Source organism: Halichoeres trimaculatus, unplaced genomic scaffold (genome assembly GCF_033239565.1).
Source record: "Halichoeres trimaculatus isolate MK-OKI-2021-1 unplaced genomic scaffold, fHalTri1.1 fHalTri1_scaffold_15, whole genome shotgun sequence".
Lineage (NCBI taxonomy): Eukaryota > Metazoa > Chordata > Actinopteri > Labriformes > Labridae > Halichoeres > Halichoeres trimaculatus.
The window spans coordinates 9,585,869-9,609,257 of NW_027437193.1; the positions used below are offsets into that span (position 1 = coordinate 9,585,869).

General features: G+C 41.0%; 1 protein-coding gene across 3 annotated transcripts in view; it reads left to right on the plus strand.

Annotated features, from left to right (window-relative positions):
- The window catches only part of cadm3 (cell adhesion molecule 3), a 134,460-nt gene that overhangs the window by 106,101 nt on the left and 4,970 nt on the right, over positions 1-23,389 (plus strand). Inside the window, exons 6-11 of one of the 3 annotated variants that reach the window (XM_074688710.1) lie at positions 3,352-3,522; positions 4,107-4,197; positions 15,592-15,764; positions 16,149-16,574; positions 18,337-18,357; positions 21,033-21,158. In XM_074688710.1, coding sequence (XP_074544811.1) covers positions 3,352-3,522; positions 4,107-4,197; positions 15,592-15,764; positions 16,149-16,574; positions 18,337-18,357; positions 21,033-21,158 — 1,008 coding nt within the window. The remainder of the gene's footprint in view (positions 1-3,351; positions 3,523-4,106; positions 4,198-15,591; positions 15,765-16,148; positions 16,575-18,336; positions 18,358-21,032; positions 21,159-23,389) is intronic. The other 2 variants (XM_074688708.1, XM_074688707.1) reach the window with 2 other exon arrangements.

A 23,389-nucleotide genomic window follows, 5' to 3' on the forward strand; every position in this document is an offset into this window, starting at 1 on the left:
GGAGGGAGTATGATATTTGTGTGTGAGAGAAAGAGAAAAAAGTGTGTTTTCCAATCTGCTCCCCTGCCTCTATCTCTGTCTCCTCTGTGTATATGTTATTCATGAGCTTGACCTACATGTACCTGTGCTTGTGTGTGTAAGCATGTGTGTGTGCGTGTGTGTGAGTCCTTGCTGGAGAAAGTGATAAGGTTCCGGTCCACTTTCCAAGATTCACCAGCCACTTTCACGCTCTGACCACCCAGTTTGATGTTCCCTTTTTTTTCTCTCACAATAGAGTGTGATCTGGGGATGACAGTGTGCACTGTTTATGTTTTTATACTTTGTCTTACTGCTGCAAGCAAGCACACACTAACACACCATGCACCTGCTTCATTCTTCTTCTTCTTCTTCCCCCTTTTGTCTGCACAGACAGCTGCGGCTGCTGCTTGAAATGTAAAATAAAAACAACAAAAAGGAAACAGCAGCAAATAGGAGAGAGTGCATTTCACAACTTAACATAAAGCGTAGAGCAGACCTGTTTTATCACTTCAAATAACAGTATACGGCTGCAACAGATTGCAGTTAAGATGCTGTAGATTCTTTGTATTTGCAAAGATTAAGCTCTGTTTGTGGGTAAAGTTGCCTCTCCATCCTCTCTCTTGCATTACATCATGTGAAATTCAAGCTGTCTCCTAAGCAACAGTGAGTCCAGAGAAAGCTGGACGCAGCATCAGCATCAGATCTTTTGCCTGCCTGGTCTCTTTGGTGTCCTTCAGCATGAAACATCACAGCCTGGCCTGGTTAGTAAACATGAGCAGGCGTGCTGTGTGCAGTTACTTGTGTTACATTTGAGAAAGCTTCTGGGTTTTCACCTAGCTCTCACTGCCATTCAGAGCTGCCAACATGCAGCACTGATATACCCAGCTGTGAGGATTTCATGAGAGTGGATTTTTCTTTACCTTCGCCTCTGAATGATGAGGACGATGTGGCTGAATTTAAGATTGAAACAGTCTGGAGTTTAGCAGGAAGTGAAAAGTCGAGACAGGCGTACTCAGAGCACTATTGAGTGAAATAACTATTTTGTAAGAAAAGTTGTCATTCAAATCCAGAACCTTGTTATCTGAGGGTTAGCTTTTTCAAAGGAAGTACTTCAGATTACTTATCTTTCTCAGGAGAAAAAGCAGTGTTTGATGAACAAAAAAGCACAATAAGTCTTTACATGTATGAAGGTGAGGTCAGCAAGAGTCTGGAATCTAAGCTTCATTACTGAAAACAAAAAGCCAGGGCTGTCAAAATAATAAATCAATACCACAAATTCCTTTTCACACCAGAGTGGTGTTTTTAATTTTAATTAATGCACACATTCTGTGATTCTGACCCTTTGATTAGAAACCGGCGCAGTAGTGGTGTTATGGAGGGAAAATAGCAGCAAATTTCCTTTGGGTTTAGAAACAGAAATATTGTTCTGTGAAGGACTTCATTCTACATTTTTCAAAACTTAAAAAACATGGATCTACTCAAGGTTGATAACCTGGAGTAGGTTGTTAACCTTGAGTAGATCCATGTCTGTTTAATCACAAATGCATGAACAGGCATTGATTTTCTTATACAATGTTTGGATACAGTTCAGTTCCTAGCTAATGTGAATTAAACTGCACAGAGATTCATTCTAGAGGTTAGATGCATGTGAGGTTATCTGAAGAGGAGGACAGTTTGGATAAATGCAACATTTTCATCTGTCTTCGGGTTGCAAACATTATGTCTACTACTGCTGCTGTGTTAAAGTCATTAGTCTCCTCTCATCCAAACCTTGTAGTCCCAAAAAATCCCCTAAATTAAAGAACAAGTCATCTGACGAGGAAGTCCCCAAGAGCAGCATGCTATCGAAACATGTCGACATGGGGTTGCATTAGGACTTGTTCTGGTGGGGCCAGAAAAAGGAAAATTTACTTTTGCGAGAAATTTACTTTGAATAAAAGTTATTTCTGAAGTCTTGATTTACCAACAAAAGAAGAACAACAATCTACCTTATTAAATAAAACACTGTAAAACTGAAAAAAAAAAGGTTAATCGAATTTTTATGTTTTGAGGCCTACTAAAAATTTAACATATGAACCAAATCATTTCTGTTGCAAAAAATTATCTATATGTAATGTAACATTAAGTTTTGAGTTCTACATACTAAGACCTCTGAAATGTAAAAGTTTTGCCAACTTATTGTACTTGTTCAGAACTTCATGTAACTTTCATATGTATAAAAACTTTAAATTTTCATTTAACTGCAAGGTAGCTAGCTGATGCTCAAGGCTGCTAGCATATCGCTAATGACTGTGCCTTAATAAGTAAGCTAAGATATTAAAGCGGCGTTAACCTGTAATGTTAACAGTAAATTGGAGCCGCACTTAGATTGAAACCAACTTTACACCACAAACGTAATACAGGTACTGGATATGAATACTTTGGAGTAGTTAGCAAAACTACTTAACAATTTTGTTTACTACACTAAAAAGTCATTTTCAGGCCAACAATTTTAAGTTTTCATTTTTACAGTGCATGAAATCAGATGAGCTGACAAACTGCATGATCCAAAATAGTGATACCAAGCTTTTTCAAAGCAAACAATTTAATTAAAACTAAAAGAGCAAGCATTAAGCATGTTTGTCACATGTTGATAAGAGTTTTAGAAACTTGAAAAGTATCCCTTTGAGGTACATTTAAGGGATAAATGTGGAGGAATCATAAGCAATTTTTCACAAGTTAACTTCACTAGAGCTATCAATTGCAGTTAAAAAAAAAAAAAAACACTGCCAAAAATCTTTGCATTGAATCTGTTTCTATTCCTCCTCTGACTGAGTGGTCATTCTAGACACTCAGAAAGTGAGAGGACCGATTTGATGCAGCTAATCTGAGCTACCTTGAAGCTAAAGATAGTCCTGCAGATATCATGACATGTAAAGTTTAGGGTCATCCTGGAAACTCTTTCTATTGGATGAAACATTTGTTTACATCACAGAATGAGTCAGCAGAAAAATTATCCCTCCGTGAACCAGAGAGAGGGTGATTCTGCTGTGTGGAAATGCACAGTTAGACCAACAGTGTTTGTGGCATATAGTGATAGATAGCAGAACAAAACACCCTGAGGTGCAAGGTAACCGCACAGAGAAGGCATTTTTCATTTAATGGGAACAAATGAGGGTCATTGCAGTTGTGTACAATGCTACGACATGAAAGCAGCACATCCTAATTACACTCAAAGAGCTTGTTTCAGAGCCTCAGCGTGTGTGTGGCGTGGGCTTTTGTATCCTTGCTTAAGATGCAGACACCTTCTTCCTAACCCCCCTCTCTTCTCTTCCCGTCCATGTCCACCCTCAGGACGCCCAGATGTGGTGGAGCCCGTTGCAGGTGATCCCACATACAACGTGAGCAGTGAGCTCACCCTGGAGGTGAGCCGCAGCGATGACAACGCCCTCATCACCTGCGCTGTCGACCATCCCTCTCTGGCCCCGGGGGACAAGAGGAGCGAGCACGTTCTGCGGGTGTTGTGTGAGTCCCGTGGGAAATGGGGTACAAGTGGGGAGAGGGTGCAGGGGATGCTGGGGAAAAAAATAGAGGACAGGAATATACATGCAAAGTAACCTCAAACTGCTCAGTGTCTCATTCCTCTTTTATCGTGCAGTAAAGGCACGTGTACAGTTTGATCTCTGCCCCAATAATTTCACATTAGCTACCTGGAATAATGAGCACACAGGAATTTCACCTTCCTCTCCTCATGCACTCACCCAGACTGGAGTCAGTGTGGATAAAAAGAGCAGGTTATCATCTGAAATGAAACTAGAAATGAATCTGAGTCTGTTCCTGTGCTGCCACCCGTGGGCGACTTATTGGTACTGCAGCACTGAGAGAAGAGTGATGTAGTTGTGTAAGGGGGTTATGTCATTGTGGGAGGCAGAGAGAGGGAGACGCCTACAGGATGTAGATGGGAGTAGATGGAGACAGGGATGAATGAGACTATTGGTGCTCTGTCCGTGTCTGCTCAGGTATGAGTTCTGTGTTATATAACGTTACTCTCTGTGTGTCTCTGTTTGTGTGTGTTTCTGTGTGTGTGTGTGTTTTTCTTCCTCACTCAGACTCCCCTAACGTGATGATCGTGCCTGAAAGCGATTTACCCAGAGAGGGAGAGAAGTTTCATCTTCAGTGTTTGGGCAACGGCAACCCTGAGTAAGACAAAAACAAACATATGATTTATTCACTGTACACACACCAGCACTAATTAATCACAGTTTATATATTCATGATAGTAAGCTTTTTTCATATTTCACTTTTTTCAAACAAATTCACAAAGTGCTAAAGAGAAGGTGGACAAACAGCACAGTGAAATGATCAAGATGGTCAAAACTAATTCTAATTTGCATAATTCATCTTTGTTAATACTCCTGGGTTCACGTAGCAACACAGACTGAGAGCCCTGTGATTGGTCAGCTGTGTAGCATCTGGTTTCCTGCATTAACTTCATTTCCTGTATCACTGCCTACACTGATTACTGCACTGCAGCTGTACTTTCCACCTCCTTCCGATGTCTCCTCTCTTTTCCTCTCTGTAATAACTTCAGTATGCTGCTAAAGATTTATCTGCTCCAACTCCAGCATCGCATGCTCAGATTCAGCCACCAAGGTTTCATCTGTCAGCTAGCATTTAGGGGTATTGCAGGTGGACACTCCAACGTTTAAGTACGTACTGCTTGTGATGCCTCTCTGGGGTGTAAAGTGAAGAGGCAACGCACAGGCTTTGCAGTCAGCAAACAGTATCAATAGCTTCATCAAATATCATCCTGTCAGCGCTCAAGTTCACTGAGTCACTGAACGAAATCTGCTACATTTTGCTGCATAACAAAAACTTAATTCCGCATTATACTGGTGGGGTGCTGGAAGACAAGAGGCTGAATTACAAAATAATCAGACAGTGAAAAATTACAGGGAAGAGGAGAGACTCAAGAAAACTTTTAAAATGAGAATTCACCCAGCAGTCTTTGAGGAATGATGATTCATCTGAAAAACCAGCCTGCAGTCTGTTGGTGTATGCCAGGGGTGTCCACAGATTAAGATCTTTTTGACTGGGATGGCCCCAATAGCTCTCACTGACTTTTTCAGGAGTGGTAAGGTCATGTGTGTGCAAACATTAGGCTGTATATTAAAACAAGCAGCAGTAGTCTGCCTTGAGAAATGAATCTCATGCAGAAGTGCTAAAAACTGCAGTTCTTTGAGATTCTGCTGGACATTGGCTGCAGAAAAAACTAAAAACACATACACACCAAGCCAAAATGGTCAGTTTTTACAGCATTAATTAACATATTTACAACCTGGTGCAAAACACAGGTATGGCTTAGTGATGGGGAGTTCAGCTCTTTGCAGAGAGACGGTTCTTTTGGCTTCCAAACGGCTCCTAATTTGTCATTATTTGTGGTCTCATATTTCAGCCAAACCTGGCAAATATTATTAATTTATGTATTGATGAACCCCTTGTGTTTTTTTTTATAAGAAGCCTCATAATTGCCTCATCCTGTCAATTTGCTCTGTTACAAACATAGGCACTCTTAATCAAACTTTTTTGAAGAAACAACAACAGCTACTTCATTGATTGGTGTTGGTCATATTGATGTGTTTTCACGAAGGAAAACAGAAAAAGTTGGGAGCCAACTCCAATCGGGTTAGATTCAGCTCTCAAGAGTTGCAATTTTTGTGCATGGCAAGTCGCTAGAAAGGCTCTGAAAAGCTTGTTTCTCTACGACACACAATGTAAGGCACATGTGTCAAATTTAAGGCCCGTGGGCCAAATGTGGCCCGCCACACCATTCATGTGGCCCGTGAGAGCTTAAAAGTTCTGATTGTCTTGTCATAGATAAGTCAAAAGGGTGCATTGACCATAAACTACATTTCCCACAATACCTACCAATTATGTTACCTGTGAAGTGACAGCTTCCCACCACTAGAACGCAATGTTTTCACATCAGTGTCATTTTACGAGCTAGTGGAATTGAGAAATAAAACAGTGATCTCAAAATTTCCAGGAAGAGAAAAGATGATGCAGATGGAAGGCTGTTTCAAGAAAGATGGGAAGGCCAACTTGGCATTTTGACGCCAAACATGGAGCTAAGTATGCCAAAGTGAGTGGTCAAGAAAAGCAACAAATAGTGCAAGATTTAAAATGCAAACTGTAATCGTAGCAGGATGTGTTAGAGGCATTGAAAGCTAGCTTTACTTGAGTAGAAGTATGGATACTAGAGTTTAAAAAGACTTTTGTAGAAGTTGAAGTATCAACTCATGCTTTTTGCTCAAGTAGAAGTACTGGTTTCAAAACTACTTTAAGTATAAAAGTAAAAGTAACTTAAAGGGGGGGATGCCATGAAGGTCAAAAGCTGAGGCTGTGTCACAGGGGCCTATAGTTCATTTAGTTCACTCCCCTCCTGAGTCTCTGACATGGACATCTTTATACTATGGTACATAGGTCTGTTATGTCCTTGCTAAAGTGTGGCGTGATTTGTGTCACGTGCTAAATGATGGCGCGATTTCAGGATAGGTTTTTTACTTTTTTTTTGTGTGTGTCTTTTTAAAAGATGACCAGCCGGAATGAAACAGGAGTAGCGAGGCTATTTTCAAAAATGTGCAGAGTAGAAAGTACAGATGTTTGCCTGAAGATATAAGGAGTAGAAGTAAAAAGTCATCTGAAAAAAATTAAGTAAATCAAGTAAAGTAAAGGTACCCAAATTTTCACTTCAGTAAGGTAACAAAGTATTTTTACTTCATTACTTGACACCTCTGATTGTGGCTGAAGAAATTGCCCATTCTGCAAAGTCTTTTTCAGAGGGTGCATTTTTGAAGCAGTAGTTGCATTTATTTTACATTGCATTTAGTTACATTTAGCTACTTAAAGGCATGGCTGACTTGACTGACAGGCGGTCACCCTGTAGATGTCTGTAAAGAGGCCTAAGACCCACCTCCTTGACTCATCCAAACTGTGGCAAGCTCGGTTTAGTTCAGCATTATCAATGTGGCTCCTGTCGACGATGATTTCAACACCCTGTATCAGAAACAAATGCGTGACTTCCCGCAGCCTATGTCTAAATATTATACAGTCTATGATTCAAATGAACACCACATGTGTCCATGGACTGTGAAGCAGGAGTTTCAAGTATCCAGCACAAGCATGTTAGCTGCCTGTGGCTCTCTCTTTGGAGAGAAAATGAGATGAAAGTGATCAGCCGTAACACAGTCCCAGATTGGCAATCATTTCATGATGTTTTAGCAATTACTAATCTCTGGAAAAGATTCCCTCATAACAAATCTCTTATAAGTGCTGCTGAAAATCCACTCATGGACATCGTCTTCAGAAACGATTCTCACGTCTCAAGCTGTTAGTCAGACTTGAAACGATGGCGAGTGTGTTTTGTTTTATAGAAATCGATGCAGTCCTTGACATGGAAACTGAGTCTGTTTTTTTCTGACTGAGGCATGAACTGATGAACTGATGAACTCCAATAAACAGTTTGGCTGCTGCTTCAATCAGAGCATACACACAGACACACACACACAGACACACACACACAAACACACGCATTGATTAAATATAAAGGTGTCAGATTACATGGCAGGCACACAGTCACACAAAGAAAAACCTTCAATCACACACATACACACGCAAACATGCACCATTACACCTGCAGACTGCATGTGCTACACTAGCACTTCACACACGCACGTTCACACGCTTGAAAGCAGTCACATGTTTGACATGTTCAGTTTTTGACACCTCTTCTTGCAAACAGAGACTTGTTTGAACATCACACACACACACACACACACACACACATTGGTACTGTTACTGAAACACCTGCTTGTACAAGCTTACAGGTGTTCACTGACAGAGTGTGTGCGCACACACACACACCCTCCTACCCAGGCCTCTCTGCATTATAGATGAACCTCCAGCCAACCAGCGCTATCGATCCACTCTCCTCTCCTCCCCCCTCTTCCTCCTTCTCTCCATCTTCAGGTATCTCTGTGTCACTCACGCCTCATTCGCTCCTCTCTGTCTTGTCACAACAGCTTCTTGCCCTCCTCCTGAAACTCTCCTCTATCTCTCCTCACACCTTTTCCCTCCCGCCTCTCCTCCTCCCTTCCCCCCTCGTCAGCTCATCACAGGAGTCACTCGGAATAAGACTAGCGGCTTAATTTGATTGGCAGCTGGACAGATAGAGGGGCGGGGTAGGAGGAGGTGACTGTCATTGCATGTGAGTGCGTTTACAGGCGGCGAGGGAGGCGAAAGTGTTGATGGGAGAAAAGCGAGGTGTGAACAGTGTGCTGAGGTCACAGGTTCAACTCCAGCGGGGACCACCTCAGCTAGAAATCTATTTATTTGTGATACAATTAGACTCAGTGGATGAAAGCATCCATTAAATGATGTAGACTCTGTATGAGAAACACTTTTGTCTAAATGAAAGGTTCTGTGTAGTTAAAGTGGCCCTGACAGCACAAGGGTTCAGGGTTCAGCTCCCAGAGGGCCTCCTGTTCTAAAAATGTACTTAACTCATAGCACAGGGAGAGGCTGCAGATGAAAGCATCTGCTGAGGAGCTGAGGTTGTATGTAAAATAGAAAGAGAGGGTATAGAAAAAGAAGAGGAGCAAAAAATGACAAGGGAAAGAGAGGTGGAGAGGGAAAGACAACAAAACGGCAGGAGAGGGAGAGGTGGAGGGAAGCGAAGGGAAGCGTGGGCGGTGAGGAGACAGAAAGATTTGGTGACAAGCAGCGAATGACTAAGACAGAGACAGGGAGAGCAAACAAGAGAAGGGAAGTGTGTCTGTGTGTGTGCAAGATAGAAAGAGCATGCTCGGTTATGTGCACCGCCGCTTTCGGATGAGCCGGTGTCCAATCAAATCAGATACAGGTTGCCCCCGCAGCTGTCAGTCAAAACCCAATCACTGCAACGACACCTTTCCTCCGACAGAACGCAACCACTCTGATTCTTCCTCCTCCTCCTTCTCCTCCTCCTCCCCAGCTGCCCTCCCCAATCAAACTCAACGAACGCTGCACCCGGTTCCATGACACACACATACTTCTCTGCGCGGTCACATCCTGTCAGGTTCAAAAGAAAACTTACCGAATCAAATTCTATACTGTGTTTCCTTGACGCCCGGCGGCAGGAGCTTTCTATTAGACCAGAAAGGAATTTGTGCTCCACATTCTATTATATCCCCATCTATTCGATCAGCACGGCCCAGGAGTGCCCACAATTGCATCACATTTCAGAGTTTGAAGTCGTTTAACCGAGTTATACTCTCTAAGAGCGTTCACTTAAGACTTTTAGAGCTGAAAAGCTTTGCATAACTCAAGCCTTATGGCATGCAAGCTTCCTCATGTGTGCAAGGTCATATGCTCAGTGAGAAAACAGCAGGTGACATGTAACTGGATTACAGTAATCTGTAACCTATGAAAGGATAGGGTCGGCTGTTTTTTTTCCGCCGAATCTGTCTTGTTAACAAATCCCTTGAAAAGGCTTAAACAAACATGTACTGATACTTCTGACAGGAATTAGCTGAATCAGAGGTGTATTCTGTGATGACTTTGTGATGACAGTGCAGACATATCATTGAGCCAGGGTGACCAGTGTGGAGTGGAGGCGAAGGTCCTCCTGTGGTGACACAAAACAGCATGAAATCATCACCGCCAGAGCCATTCCTCTTTGGTTTGTTTGTGTATTTTGTCTCTCTGGAAGCTGTCAGACCTGAGCAGCTGATCAGTGGGCTGTAGGTGGAGGAACACGCATGTGATGCATCTGAAAATAGTTCTGAAACAAAATGGTTTTCTGTCAGCAAGGAAAAGTGCTGAAAATGTCTGAATATTGCACACATTTTACCAACATTATTGTTTCTGTCACTCATCGGAGAGAGAGAAAAGTCTTCATCTCCTGTAAACAGTCATCTCACAGAAAACAAAATAAACCATTTTCGATGTCCGTTCTGGTCACTCTGTAAGTTTCCAAGCAGAAAGTGACATCTCACCTGCCTGTAAGTCAACTCACCTGTGCCACTAATCATGCATACGAATAAAGAAACAAGCATTCTTGTTAACTTTTGTTCTAAAACACTGTGTTGTAATTTAACTTCAAATTAAACTGACATGTGGACACATAGACTGTAAAAAAATGGACATCATCTTGCTAGTGTGGTCGCCACAAAAACTGCTCCCTCTGGTGGCTGGCTGCAGTATTGGTCAAAAAATCCATCTCCCCTGTCATTCCACATGGGCTGTGGTCAAACTTTAAAAAATCAATGTACCTCATAAAAATGTTTCTCACATCTCACATCATTGTGGTGATTTGAAGATATTATTTGTTTGCCTTGTATTCAAGACCTCTTTTCTCCGAAAAGTTTTGTTTTCATTAGTTATAAGAGGTTAAAAGCGAGGCTTTACGTCACGTTTAACAATGACTGACAGCTGCTGTTCCTGTATATTTTTTGGGAGGGTTGTAAAATACATCTGGAGAGAAAACCAAGAAGAGATTAGACTCTCAAAAGGAAAAATAATTATTATTTTTGTCACCCGGCTCCACTCAAATTCTCTCTGAGTTTCTCATAGCCTCTGCTCCACAGACTGGATCCACGATGGCGGCATCTCTGACGGCAGGATGTTGGCTTCAAAACCGTACAGTGGTTAAAGGCAGAGCCTCACTCTTTTTAAAATAACTACAACTTTGAACTATTAGCCACATTTAGGGACACTGCCTATAGGTCACCTTTTGGTGATATTACAACATTACACCCATTTCGGTGATAAAAACAATGTATTTATGTAAAATAACACTAAGAACAAAGCACTGATAGTAAACTAATAACACTACAATACATAACTTCTTGTAAAAAGACAATTTTTTTTATTTTTTTTTTAAAAAGGCACACCAGACAAAAGGTTGGGTCTCAAGAGTATAATTACACTCCCTGGACTTCTGCAGCCAACCTCTAGTGGACACTCCAGGAACTTCATTTTTAGCACTGCTGCTTTGGCTTAGTTTTTTAACATTGGATGTTGCCATTTTCTCATTTCACAGACTCAACAACCCGACAAAAGCTAGCCTGACATTTATTTTTTTTTTCCATTCCTCTAAAAGAGACAGTGTAAACCCAGAACTTCTGTTTAAGTGAAGGAAAAATTACAAAAGCTGAATTACTCAGAATCATCTTTCTTAATTCTTATTCATCTTATATTGTTACCAGAGGCTGGAACAGTTAATAAACAATTAAACTTAGGGAACTTTTAATTTATTTACAAAGACGTCTATTTGTTAGCAGTTAGTTTCTTTAATCTTTTCAATGCTTCATGGCGAGCATGTTAATTATGTATAATAACATCTTGTTTATTTGTGAGAGTAAAGTCAGGTAATGTGAAACGATGGCATTAAAGAGAAACTAATTTATGGATATGAAAGGATTTGATAATAGTAGTCATAAGAAGAATTGAGGTATGTGTGCAGAGCTGTGGCTGTTTGTGCATGTGTTTGAAATTTAAGGCTCTTTGGAAACTTTGGTAAAAGCTGATCCAGTCTGCAGAGGTTGATAGCCTAGCATCTGACTGACACACTTATTGTTGACAAGTAACTCATACAAAAACACACACACTGTTCCTTTAACTTGTGGATGAAACAAAAACACACGTACCAAAGTGAGCACAGATTATGTGGTGTTAAATCTACAGACAAAAAGTGTGTGTTCATCATCAGCCTGAGACTGACCTGACAAACTGCAGCTCCTCTGTTTATGTGGAGTTTACTGGACCAACACTCGCTTTGCTTTTTGCTTCATTTTGGTCTCAACATGCTCCTGTGGGAAATATATGTCACTTACGCAGATAAATCCTCCATCTTCACCAGCGAGCAGCAGACTTTGTCTGTCTGTCTGTCGTCTGCTGCTCAACGGAGAGAGGCATCAGGTTCATCAGAGCTTTTTTAAGCTGTAAACAGCTGTCTGATGCAACTACACTCGCTTTCATCAAATCAAATCAGAGGAGTTGTGAGCCACCAAACCAGTGGAGTGAACTAAGAAACACTGGAGATCTCAGGGGAATTGGAGCCACTGTTCAAACTTAAAAGCAATCAGCAGGTTTGAAAAATATGTCCATCTTTAAGAGGGAGCCAAGCTAAACCAACACCAAACTGGTTTTTAATTATCTCTGAGTGTTTAAAGTCTGATCGGATGATGGAAACTTTGTGTAGAATTAAATGTTGGATCACAAAGACTTAAACATTACCATAACTTTGCAAATCCTTCATTAATAATTAAGGGAAAACAGCCTCTGGCTCATTTTTAAAGCAATAATGATTATTGATGTGAGCGGAAAGAGAATCCGACACCAAAGTACCCATAATTGCAATAAAATAATGTCTTCAAGCACACCATGACTTTTGTGCAAAGTTTATTAATGCATGAATGCTAAGTGGGAAGTTTCCTGCTACGCTGAGCTCAAAGCAAAGAATGAATCCAGACAGATTTTAGACTCGCATGATCAGCTTTATCTGCATGATCTTACCAATCATGACAGTGTGTAACAGAGATTGACTTTTCAGCATTATGTTTAATAACACTACACCAGTTACAGCCTGTAAATGTGGAGTTAATTGCTCAGTTAATCGCACATTATCTATAATTGTGAGGCACTGGGATACAGCAGCTGATTATATTTTATTGAAGGTGCTGTCAAACATGGTTCAGACATGTGTTTGAATATTCATCTTTGGATCTGCTTCAGGAAGTTAACCAAACACTGGAGCTTTCTCTTTTTTCTCTTTTTTTTTGGCTTTGTTAGGATTTATATTCCTCAGATAGCTCAAATTCAAAACTTTGAACTTGCACAGTCTCCTTAGTGTTTGTACAGCAGCAGGTGTCAGGGGACCAAACGATGTTTCTCATTAGCTTTGGCTCTGAGTTTTGCCCAGCAGCAACAACAGATAGAGTTGTGGTAGAGTTTGCTTCTCTCAGACATCAACCAGATTATAATATAGCGGTCTGAGCAAGGTGGGTCTAGAAGATATATTACTTCTGCCTTTACAGACAGAAAAAAAACAACCTGGTCTCTGTAGTGAATTTACGGGTTGCACCTTTAGGTGTCGCTGAGATTTTTTTCACTTTTTTGAAGAGCGATTAATCAGACCGGCCCGCTCAGGTCTGTCCCCGATTCAGACTCCCCCGTCAGTGTAATTACTGTACAGCGCTTAAGGACCCGCACATTTACATAATTGATTCTTTTATCGCGGCCCGTCTCGCTATCGCTCTCATACACAATCTGTTATGCAGAATGGATTTTTTAACGCTGCCTGATTTGAAATGCTGATCGCTGTACTGTTGTCTCCTTCTCTCACCATCTCTTTTAATCTCCTCTCTCTTTCAATCTGCGACACTTCTCTGAACCCACTCCTCTTTTCTGTCATTTTTCATCCTCCTCTCTTTCTCACTTTACCGCTGCGGAAACTCTCAAAGCTCTGCCTCGCTCTGCCATTCATACAGAGGGATTACCAAAGGCCCGACTGGCCACAAGCCCAGGGGCCCAAGGGGTCAGGCCGCCAAGAGCTCACAGCCTCAGATTCAAATGACTGTTGACATTTTGTGTTGGACAGTCATGAAACAACAAAGAGCGGTCCCACATGAACTAAAATGACTATAAAGAGGCAGACATTACAAAGTGGTGAACAACCAGCGAGAGACAAAAATCAGTTCTAAATTTAACTAAAATGGCTCAAAAAAACAGACAGACAGGAATGAGGGATGCAAAACTATTGCAGACGTGAAGCAATTACAAAGATACAAAAAGAAACATAAGGGGTGGGACTTTGACTGTGAGGAACAAACAAGTGGCAACCTCTGGTCAAGTGTCCCCTTGGTATGTATTCACATACACACCAAGCCAAAAAAAGCCATTCTCACAGCAGAAATTAACTTATTTACTGCTGGGTTCAAAAAACGTCTCCTGTCTGGATCACTAACTTCACTAATGGCACTCAGAGGGTGAACTTTTTTCTAACTCCACAGGTTAGGGGGTATTAAGATTGTGAGCTCGCCCAATCAGAGGCACAGCTCAGGTCATGTGACTGACAGGTGCCCTATAGCTGTACTCGAAGTCCCTACTGCTTCCAAAATGCTTCAAAATCTGTTTCAGAGGCAGACAAGTGACGTCAGGGATACTACATTTATTACTTGTACAGTCTTTGGGAACAAAAACAGCAAAAGTTGGACAAGAAGTGAAAAATGACAGACTTCAAAGTGACCAGAAACCACTTTGGTGACTATTAAGAGATGCTTAACAACTAAAAAGAATCAAGTTGTAAGCACAAAGAGATGCAAATAACTACAGGGAGACATGAGCTAGTAACACAAAGTAGTCAAGAAAGCACACCATGGAACTACAAAGGCCAAAAAAAGCTGAAATCTAAGCATGAGTTTGTTTTATTTTTAGTGAAAATTGTGCCATTGGGCTCAATGTCAACCACATTCACCTGAAAAGTCCTGGATTGGTTGCTAGGAGTAAAATTATGTGCTAGTAGGGTGAGAAAAAATGTTCTTATTTATTTTTTTATATTACATTTTTTTTCTTATTAAAAAAAAAAAAAAACTTGACAGGAACATTCATCTTTCCCCATTGGCAGATCATTTACAAGCATTTCAGGCGTCATTTTTGTCTTTTGATATATTTTAATAAGACCTAATGTAAAATTAAATAAAGAAGCAGCACAACTTAAAAAAAAATACAATAAAATAATAGTAAAACATAACTCTGATTTATGCTACTTTTCTGTCTTTTTCTTATTTTTGTTTAGAATTTTTAATATTTTATTTAATTTAAAAATATAAAATGTAATTTTGAACATTTTTGTGTTTGTTACTGTGTGTAAATACTCTTCAAAAACAATAAATATATTAATGAAAAAACAACATAAAAGAGTTGCATCAAAAGTACAAATATAAACAAAAAGAAACAAGAGATACCCAAAAATGAAACAGATATAGAAAAAAAATGAACACAAAACTTCAACGAAAAGACACAAACTACTACAGAGAGATAAAAAAAAACAACTACAAAGGACTGAAAATGAGGACAAGGATAAGCAGGCCAGCGACAAAGAGGCTTTAGACTGAAACAAGTGAGTCTTTCTCTGAAGTCGGAGGGTTGGTAGTTCTTTTACGTGTCTCTGCCCAGAGGCCTATTGTCTTCTAATCCACCCAAAGTTGTTAATTCTCCCTCAGCTCCGTCTCTCTTTCTCTTCTTTTACATCCATCTTTTTTTGTTATTTGCTCTCCTCTCCTGCTTTTATCTTCTCTTTTTACACCGCTGTCCCTCCCAGCCTCTCTCCTCCAACCGTTTCTTCTCTTTCTCTGAACATCTTTACTTTACCCTTGATCATTTCATGTTTTTTTTCTATCTCTTTCTCCTGCAGCACTTGTCACAGCCCCTCTTCTCCTCTCATCACTTCGCTCCTCTTTTGATTTTCACTTTATGTTAGTCTAGCAGAGCACATACAGTTCACCTCAGGACTCTCATTCTCTCTGTGTCACTTTTCTCCCCCTCCTGTCTCAGGCCCACCGCCTACATGTGGGAGAAGAAGGACGGAGAGCTCCCCCCACTGGCCAAACCAGATGGTGCTTACCTGCGCTTCGAGATGCTCAACAAATCAGATAACGGCGTCTACCTCTGCAACGCTGACAACGGCATCGGAAACAGCCAGGGGGAGTACACACTCCTGGTCCAAGGTAACAAGAAAAAGTCAGAAAGAGGGATGTGTGGTAGTGAAGGGGGGAGTGATAAAGGAAAGAGTTGTCTTCTTCTTTTTATGTTTCTTCATCACCTTTTTTATTTCTGTCGTTTCTTGTGGCTTTTGCTTGTACTTCCATCTTTTTCTCTTCTGATTTTCTTTCGTTTCTTTCCTCCTGTTTTTTTTATTCTTTTTTTTTTCTCATCCCACCGCGCCACCATAACCACAACCGCCAATGCTTACCATCCAACCGCTTCGCTCGTACTTGCGCTTCTTTCCCTTCGCTTTACTGTGTCCCGGTCGTTGAATCATTGGGCCATTTTTTCACTTGGCTTGCTCAAACCTGCGCCAAATCTTCCTCCAACTCCTCCCCCTGCTAAAGATCCCATGGACCCAGACTCCCTGGAAAGCACCTCCCCATCCCTTGACTCTACAGCCGCTCCATCTTTACCTCCTGACTCCTCCTTCACCTCTTCCTTGTCTCCTGACCTCCTCCCATCCTCCTCTCCTCCTGAAATCTTGTCTGGTTCTGGCTCTGGTCCCGATCCTACCTTCTCCTCCTCCTCTCCCCCTGATCTTGCTTCCTCTTCTGAACCCTCCCTTTCCTCCAACCCCGAGACATCCCCTGAGTTGACAGCCGTCCCCGAAATCTCCACCACCACCCTCTCCAATGTCCTCTTTCCTGACCTGACCTTCTCCCCTGACTCTGCCTCCCCTGCAAGTGTCACCCCCTCCACTGCCACTCGCTCTGACTCCTCCCTTACTCCCCCAGTTTCCGTCCAGCTGAATGGAGTTTACACTTTCACAGGTAAAACCATCAGAGTTACACACTTCCACACACACTTGCAAACAAAGGAGACGCATATGGTTCTGTAATCCACCATGGTCTCACGGCAGCCATTTTCCTCTGACATCACAATTAGAGCTGGAAACTCAAATGCTGATGTTGTGACTTAGATAGATCCAGTTTTCACTCCTTGGAACAATGAATAGAAAGTTTTGTAGGGACATTTTGATGACTCATTTACTGCTGTAAGTCTTTGATCTACTTCTGATTAAAACTGATGTTAGCTGGTTAACCTGAACTTTAAAACCTTATGCTAGGCAACACCCTTATCATGTGATGTGCTACTATCAAACCAAGCAATGTTGAAAAGTGATCCCAATGGGGACATCCCATAAAAAATGCAGTTCTTCAACTGTCCACTAGAGGCTGGCTGCAAAAGCTGAGGAATCCCCATTACTGCCCATGTTGAAACGCCTGTTTTTACAGCAGTCTTTAAAGGATAAGTTCAGTTTATACAGCTTTTACATTGTTTATAGAATGAAGTAGAACAAAATACTCACCCAGAGGGCTTTCCTGATCCAAGCAGTGCTTCGGGAGATATTTAGATCCAAAATCGTGCAGTGGTATCCGTCTAATGGGATCCATCGGGGCATAGACAGCGCCGCTCCTAAAACTGCATTAATGGTCCAAAAACTCATGTTTTTCACCAATATTCCATCATGGTCCGCTCCAGGTTAGTCCTCTGCTACAGTCTGTGTCACTCCAGACAGCGCTGTGTGGCTGTACTGACCTCTGAACTCACAAAGACTTTGTTTACGTTTGTCCCTCAAAGAAAGGAGTCAGCTCTCCAGAGAGTACTGCGCATGCGCGGAGGGGCAAATGTAAACAAAGTCTTCGTCAGTTCAGAGATCATTACAGCCACACAGCACTGTCTGGAGTGACAGACTGCAGCAGAGTACTATTTTAAAAGTTATTTTTTGGGCTTTTTTTGCCTCTAATTGGATAGGAGGGAGGACAGTAGGCAGTGGAAGCCACAGTGTTGAATTTGTACCCTGGCCATCCACAAGAGGGCGAACCTCATGGAGCGTGACCTAAACCACAAGACCATCTGCACTCCAAGCATTAAGTGCTTTATGAAACGTATAATAAAGTATAATTGCACACGATTGTTCAAATTCCTTCTTTTTTGTATTTATATGACTTCAGACTGCTCTGGAGACATGTCCTTTCAAAATAAAAGAGGCAAACCAATACCTAAAATTGTGATTTTTCATTTATCTAGAAATTTGCAGCTTCATTCTCTGATGTAAATCTCCTTAATTTACCCAAATCTGGAATTCTTATCCACCTCACACTCCCTAATCCTCAAACACAGCAGCACTACTTGATATTTGTATTTGTTAGTTTTCATCCCATCCTGATATCAGTGGAAAATTACTGTCCTGTGAACATGGTGAATGCAGTGTAAGGCCCTTTAAAGACTTTTGAAGCTACTTCTGTGATATTTGTTCCTGTGCTTTCTGGAGCAGCCAAAGACGTCAGCAGTTTGTTCTTACGTGCTGAAGAAACAAACAATGAAGGAAAAAATGGCATTCATGTCGCCGTGTTACATCTGGTTGATGTTCTTTTTTTTCTTGTTTTCCTCTTCTTCTGTTTAATAACCCTTACCCCACCCAACACGCACTCCTTCACTCATCCAATCCACCATCCTTCTGTCCTTCCATTCATCCATCCATCCATCCATTCATCCAACAATCAATCATCTACTCATCCACTTGAGAAGATGCTGCAGACAACAATGCAGGTATATCTTTTTCCACATGTCGCCTGTTGTTCTGACTTTCTGTCGTTCTTAATTTTGGTCTGTCCGTCTGTTTATTCGTCTGTAGGTCTGAGTCTGTAGTTTGTCTTTTTTTTGTCTGTCACTGTAGAGAAAATCTGATCTGGGGACACTTTGAACTTTAGAGCGGGGATGAATATTTCATACCTCTGCCCACATAATGCTTTGTTGTTTCCTATACATGAAAGAGAAGCCTCAAAAACACATGCACACACACTTTCACACCACACACACACACACACACACACACACACACACACACACACACACACACACACACACACACACACACACACACACACACACACACACACACACACCCACAGTGCTGACCCTTTGAGTGGTACAACTCATTGACACTGTGTTGCACTTCCTCTGTATGTGTTTCTCTATATGTGTGTGTGTAATGTTTCTGTGTGTGTTTGTGTGTGTGTTGGGATGGGAGGAAAAAGAGGGGTGTAGGTAAAAGGGGGGTGGGGGGATAGGCTTCGTGGTGTTCCCGGGTCTTGTCTGCTTTCCTTTGATGCTGACAGCAGGATTTATGGGCTCATTCTCAGTCTCGCCTCGTCAGCATGCCCCTCTCACCTCCACGCCGGCCAGCCGGGGTGTGCGCTTGACTTTCCGTGTGTGTGTGTGTGTCATTCCGACTGGTGCTGAGAGTATCTCCCCCCTCCACACCTCTTTTTTCTCCTCCTCTTCTCCCTGCTCTGTGTCTAGCCTCTGGTGGGATGTTGTCATGCCCTTTCACTCCCTGAAATTTAACTTTCTCCCCTAAAAACTGGTCAGTTCGACCCTGGATTTCAGGTCCCAGCTGGTTGAATGTGTCCTTACCTCCCTTTGACAGTTGTATTGTTTGTGCACACTTCTGTTTTTTTCTCTTATTGGTTTAAGAAAGGCTGTCTTTGTACCCTTTTTGTTTTTTTACACCACTTATTTGTTCCTTACATGACATCCAAAAAAAGTGTGATCCAGTCCTCTATTTCCAACCCCCTGTTCCCATCTGTTACTGTATCATCTGTTTTTGTAGTCTTTTAATGCTTTGGGGATGTGAGAAGCGCTGCTTTCGAGCCGTGCTTGTCTGAGTGACTTTCAAATTGACACCCAGCTTTGGATCGTGTCGGAAAAGCCTGGCGAAATAAATGATGTATCAAATTATTTCTGCGTATATTGCTTTCTTCTCAGAGGGGCACATAGCTAAAGTGGTTGCAGTGAGGGAAAAATATCACTTCTCTGCTGTTAGGTGAAATCTTGTATCCTTAAAAAAACAGTAAATGTAAACTGTAACTCAAGCTTCTTCAGTAAATTATCCACATTTTTCATGATGTGAGAATATTTTCCAATCTAACCATTCAAGTGCTACCACATCAAACAAATATTGAGACTATTTTTTTCTGTACTTCTTCAGCATAATTTACTGTAAATTCCTGGGAATTGTTGGCAGTTGCTATGGAATTCAGCAGGATCAACAATGTGCAGTTTGGGTGCAGCTGTGTAGCCTTTTCTAGTATCATCTGCCTCTAGTACGCCAAATTTCTTGGTGACAAAAGATAATCAAAGCACATAATTTTACTGACCTGAATTGGCATTTACTGAAATTCAAGAATGGTTTTCTACCTAGCATTAAATTCTTTTAATTTTAATCTTTTGGGAAGTAAAACAGTTATCTGTTTATGTATTAAAATTATTTTTCAGTGCTCTGTAGATTCTTACAGTCTGCTTTAAAAGAATGCATCATACCTTGAAAAATAAATATTTGATGTACATAGAAGAACAAAATTGTGCATCTTAATCATGCTGTACAAACTGTTTTATGGTGATTAAAAATGATAAAGATACATAATTTAAAATAGTAGCAAATGAAGTACGTAACCATAAAACACACTAAATGCATTAAACTTTTATAACTGGAGACCAGACACTGAATTAGCATAAATCTTATAATTCTGATCTGATCCAGTTATAGTAAAACTGTGTCTGGGGCTCCTGAGGCCTGCAGCCTCTTCTGCATTTGCATTGCATCGTAACAGATTAAGTTTTTCAAATTTCCCATTTCATATAAGAGCATCAAATCCTTCAGTTAAAATGGAAATCAGCACAGCTGAAGGGGACAAAGATTTCACCCGACATCTGCACACACAGGCTCACACAAGGATCTTACAAGTGCTGGAGTCTGTGGTGGGCAAGCTGCACAAGCCTGTTGCATGTTAGTCACGAACAGTAATTAATGGAGGGTGACGCGGTGGCCCCTTTTCTTTCGCCTGGCTTTTTTCATATCCTTGTCTTTGTCTTGTGAAGGTTTGTCACTGCAGCCGGGTATTATTTATTGACAAGTCTTCTTCACTCCCCTCTTCTTTTCTTTCTGCCTTCTCTCTGCCACTCTCCCCATTATTCTCTCTTTTTTCCCTCTATTTCTGCTGTCTTTCATCATCCATCTTCAACCATATTCACCCCCTGCCCCTCCACCCTTTCTGCTCTCAATCTCTGTCCTCTTATTCTCCACCATCTCTACCTCATTTTCTGTCACTCCTCGTCTTCCTTTCACTTAAATCCTCCCTTTCCCTCTTTCTCATCATCTGGTTTTCTTATCTTTTCCACATCTCTCCTGTCTCTCCTCCATCACCACTCTCTTTCTCTTTAAGACCCTACAGCCATGTCGACCTCGTCGGGCGTGGACCACGCAGTGATCGGAGGGGTGGTGGCTGTAATCGTCTTCATCTTGCTCTGCCTCCTCATCGTCCTTGGAAGATACCTCATCAGACACAAAGGTCAACTGCTCACACACATGAACATGCACAAACACTCTCATGCATGCCTGCATGAGTGTACACTGAGGTACACTTACATAAATATGGATACACACCTCAAAACATGCATATGCATACGGAAGTGAGGGCTCACAGACATGCTAATACCCTCATACCTTAATATAGATTCTCAGCATACAGCTCAATTACTTTACCCTCAAAACTCTGGAAGACATGAAGAAATGAAACTCGTTGAATGTTTGTTCATTAACTCGGAATTCATTTTTCACGTAATTTACAATGAGATTAATGTAGCATCACGTTAGCAGCATATTTTCAATTATATGCTTAAATATGGGATTCAAAATGATGTGGTGGAAACACAATTGCTTTTTGGCCTTGATGTTGGTTCATACCCTGATGTTCATGTGCTCGGTGAGTCAATATTTTCACTCTGATCCAGGTCTTACAAAAAAACTTTTAAGGATGTAAACAAACAAAACAGAAAAAATCCAACAATCTAGAATCGAGTGGTTCAAGTTTCAGTGATTCAAGGCTCTGCAAGGACTTTGTAAGTGATCTTCAAATCGTCTCACTTTTGTTCGTAAACCATGATTCAAAAGCGTGAGTTCCCTGAACTTTTCTGACTTACAGCGTCTCGCTATGTCTCTGTCACCTCATATCTTCTCCTCATATCCATGCTGATCTCTCATCCAAAGAGCACATCGCTCTCACCCACAGTAGTTTACCAGCAGGATTTTGATTGACAAGCTCCACCACACTGGGCTCCCCCACCATCAGCTGGAAAACACAATTTACTTCTATAGACGCGGTAAACAGTTGCACGCCAGTGGCAGCGAACACAGACATTTTGATATCGGCTAGTTGAAAAAAAAGAGGGGGATTTACAAATCTCCTCTTCTTCGTGTATTCATTTGATTAGTCATGCACTACAATTTTGTAATGTCCTAGAATTCAAATTCTTTGTTTGGGGATCTTAAGCAGATATGACATTAAAATGCAATCAAAGTCCCTTCGATGGCACTACACTATACAGAAGGGACAAAGTTTAGATGCGAAAAGCAAGATTTGTCCTTTTTCTTGAAGAAAGGGATTTTTTGGTTTAATTCTGTAGTGATGGTGGACACTGAAGCTGGGCTGACAGAAAGAAAAAGGAGGTCAGAGTAGAAGAAAACTAAACAGGAGAGTGATAGAGCACAAGCTAAAACATGGGTTAACTGTTTGTGATAATGTCCATTCCAACACACATGCAACAGTTATTCTGAAGTGGTCTGTTCAAACTTGAGAGTCTATCAATAAAATGAAGATTTAAGCTGAGTTTACAAAGTTTGTTTGTTGCGTTCAAACGGTGGTGCTACATTACTACAAATAAACACATTACCTCGTCGCTTTGTATCCTGCAAAAAGTTGTCTTGAAACATGAAACGTAGTTTTCGCAAAAGATCATTTGCTTTCAAACCAAAGCATGTCTTGGCAGGAGTCAGGTCAGAACAGCAGTGGGTGACAGTGCTCATGGGAAATGGGGTTTTTATTGTGGAAAAACAAACGCTATAGATTCCAGCCAAAGGTGTCACTGCATTCAGTGTCAAATGTGTGGTTCTCACAGAGCCTTAAAGTCACAGGCCCCAGTCTCCACCCCCACAATAGTGAGGACACCTTTGAAGATAAGGCTGAAATGTGAATCTGTCAAACTTATAATATTCGCGTTTACGGGATAAAAGCCAAAGAGCTGTAGTCAGCAGGATTTAACTGAAGTTAAAAGGAGGTTGACAAAATAATTAAACTCAAATTAATCTTGCAAGCTTTTTCCAGAGCTTTCAAAGACTCATGAATGTCCACTTTGATCTCTTTCCGCCAATCCACTGAAATCTCCTCTTCCTCCTCCTCCTCCATAACTTTAAAAACATCCCTGTTGAGGTTTTCAGTGATAGATGATATCTGTTATTTCCGTTCATTCAGTCTCACATCCAGAGAGCTGGTGGTCATGGCTGAAGCACCCTCTTAGGCGATAAACACTTGACCTGAGCGCCGTACTGTGGTCATGTGATGTTAACTCTATTAAATCTAGTCAACGTCTTGTGAAAAGGATGTGATTAAATTTAAAAACAAAATTATTATTATTATTATTATTATTATTATTATTATTATTATTATTATTATTATTATTATTATTATTATTAATTAATTAATGTATTTATTTATGTATTTATTTATGTATTTATTTATTTATT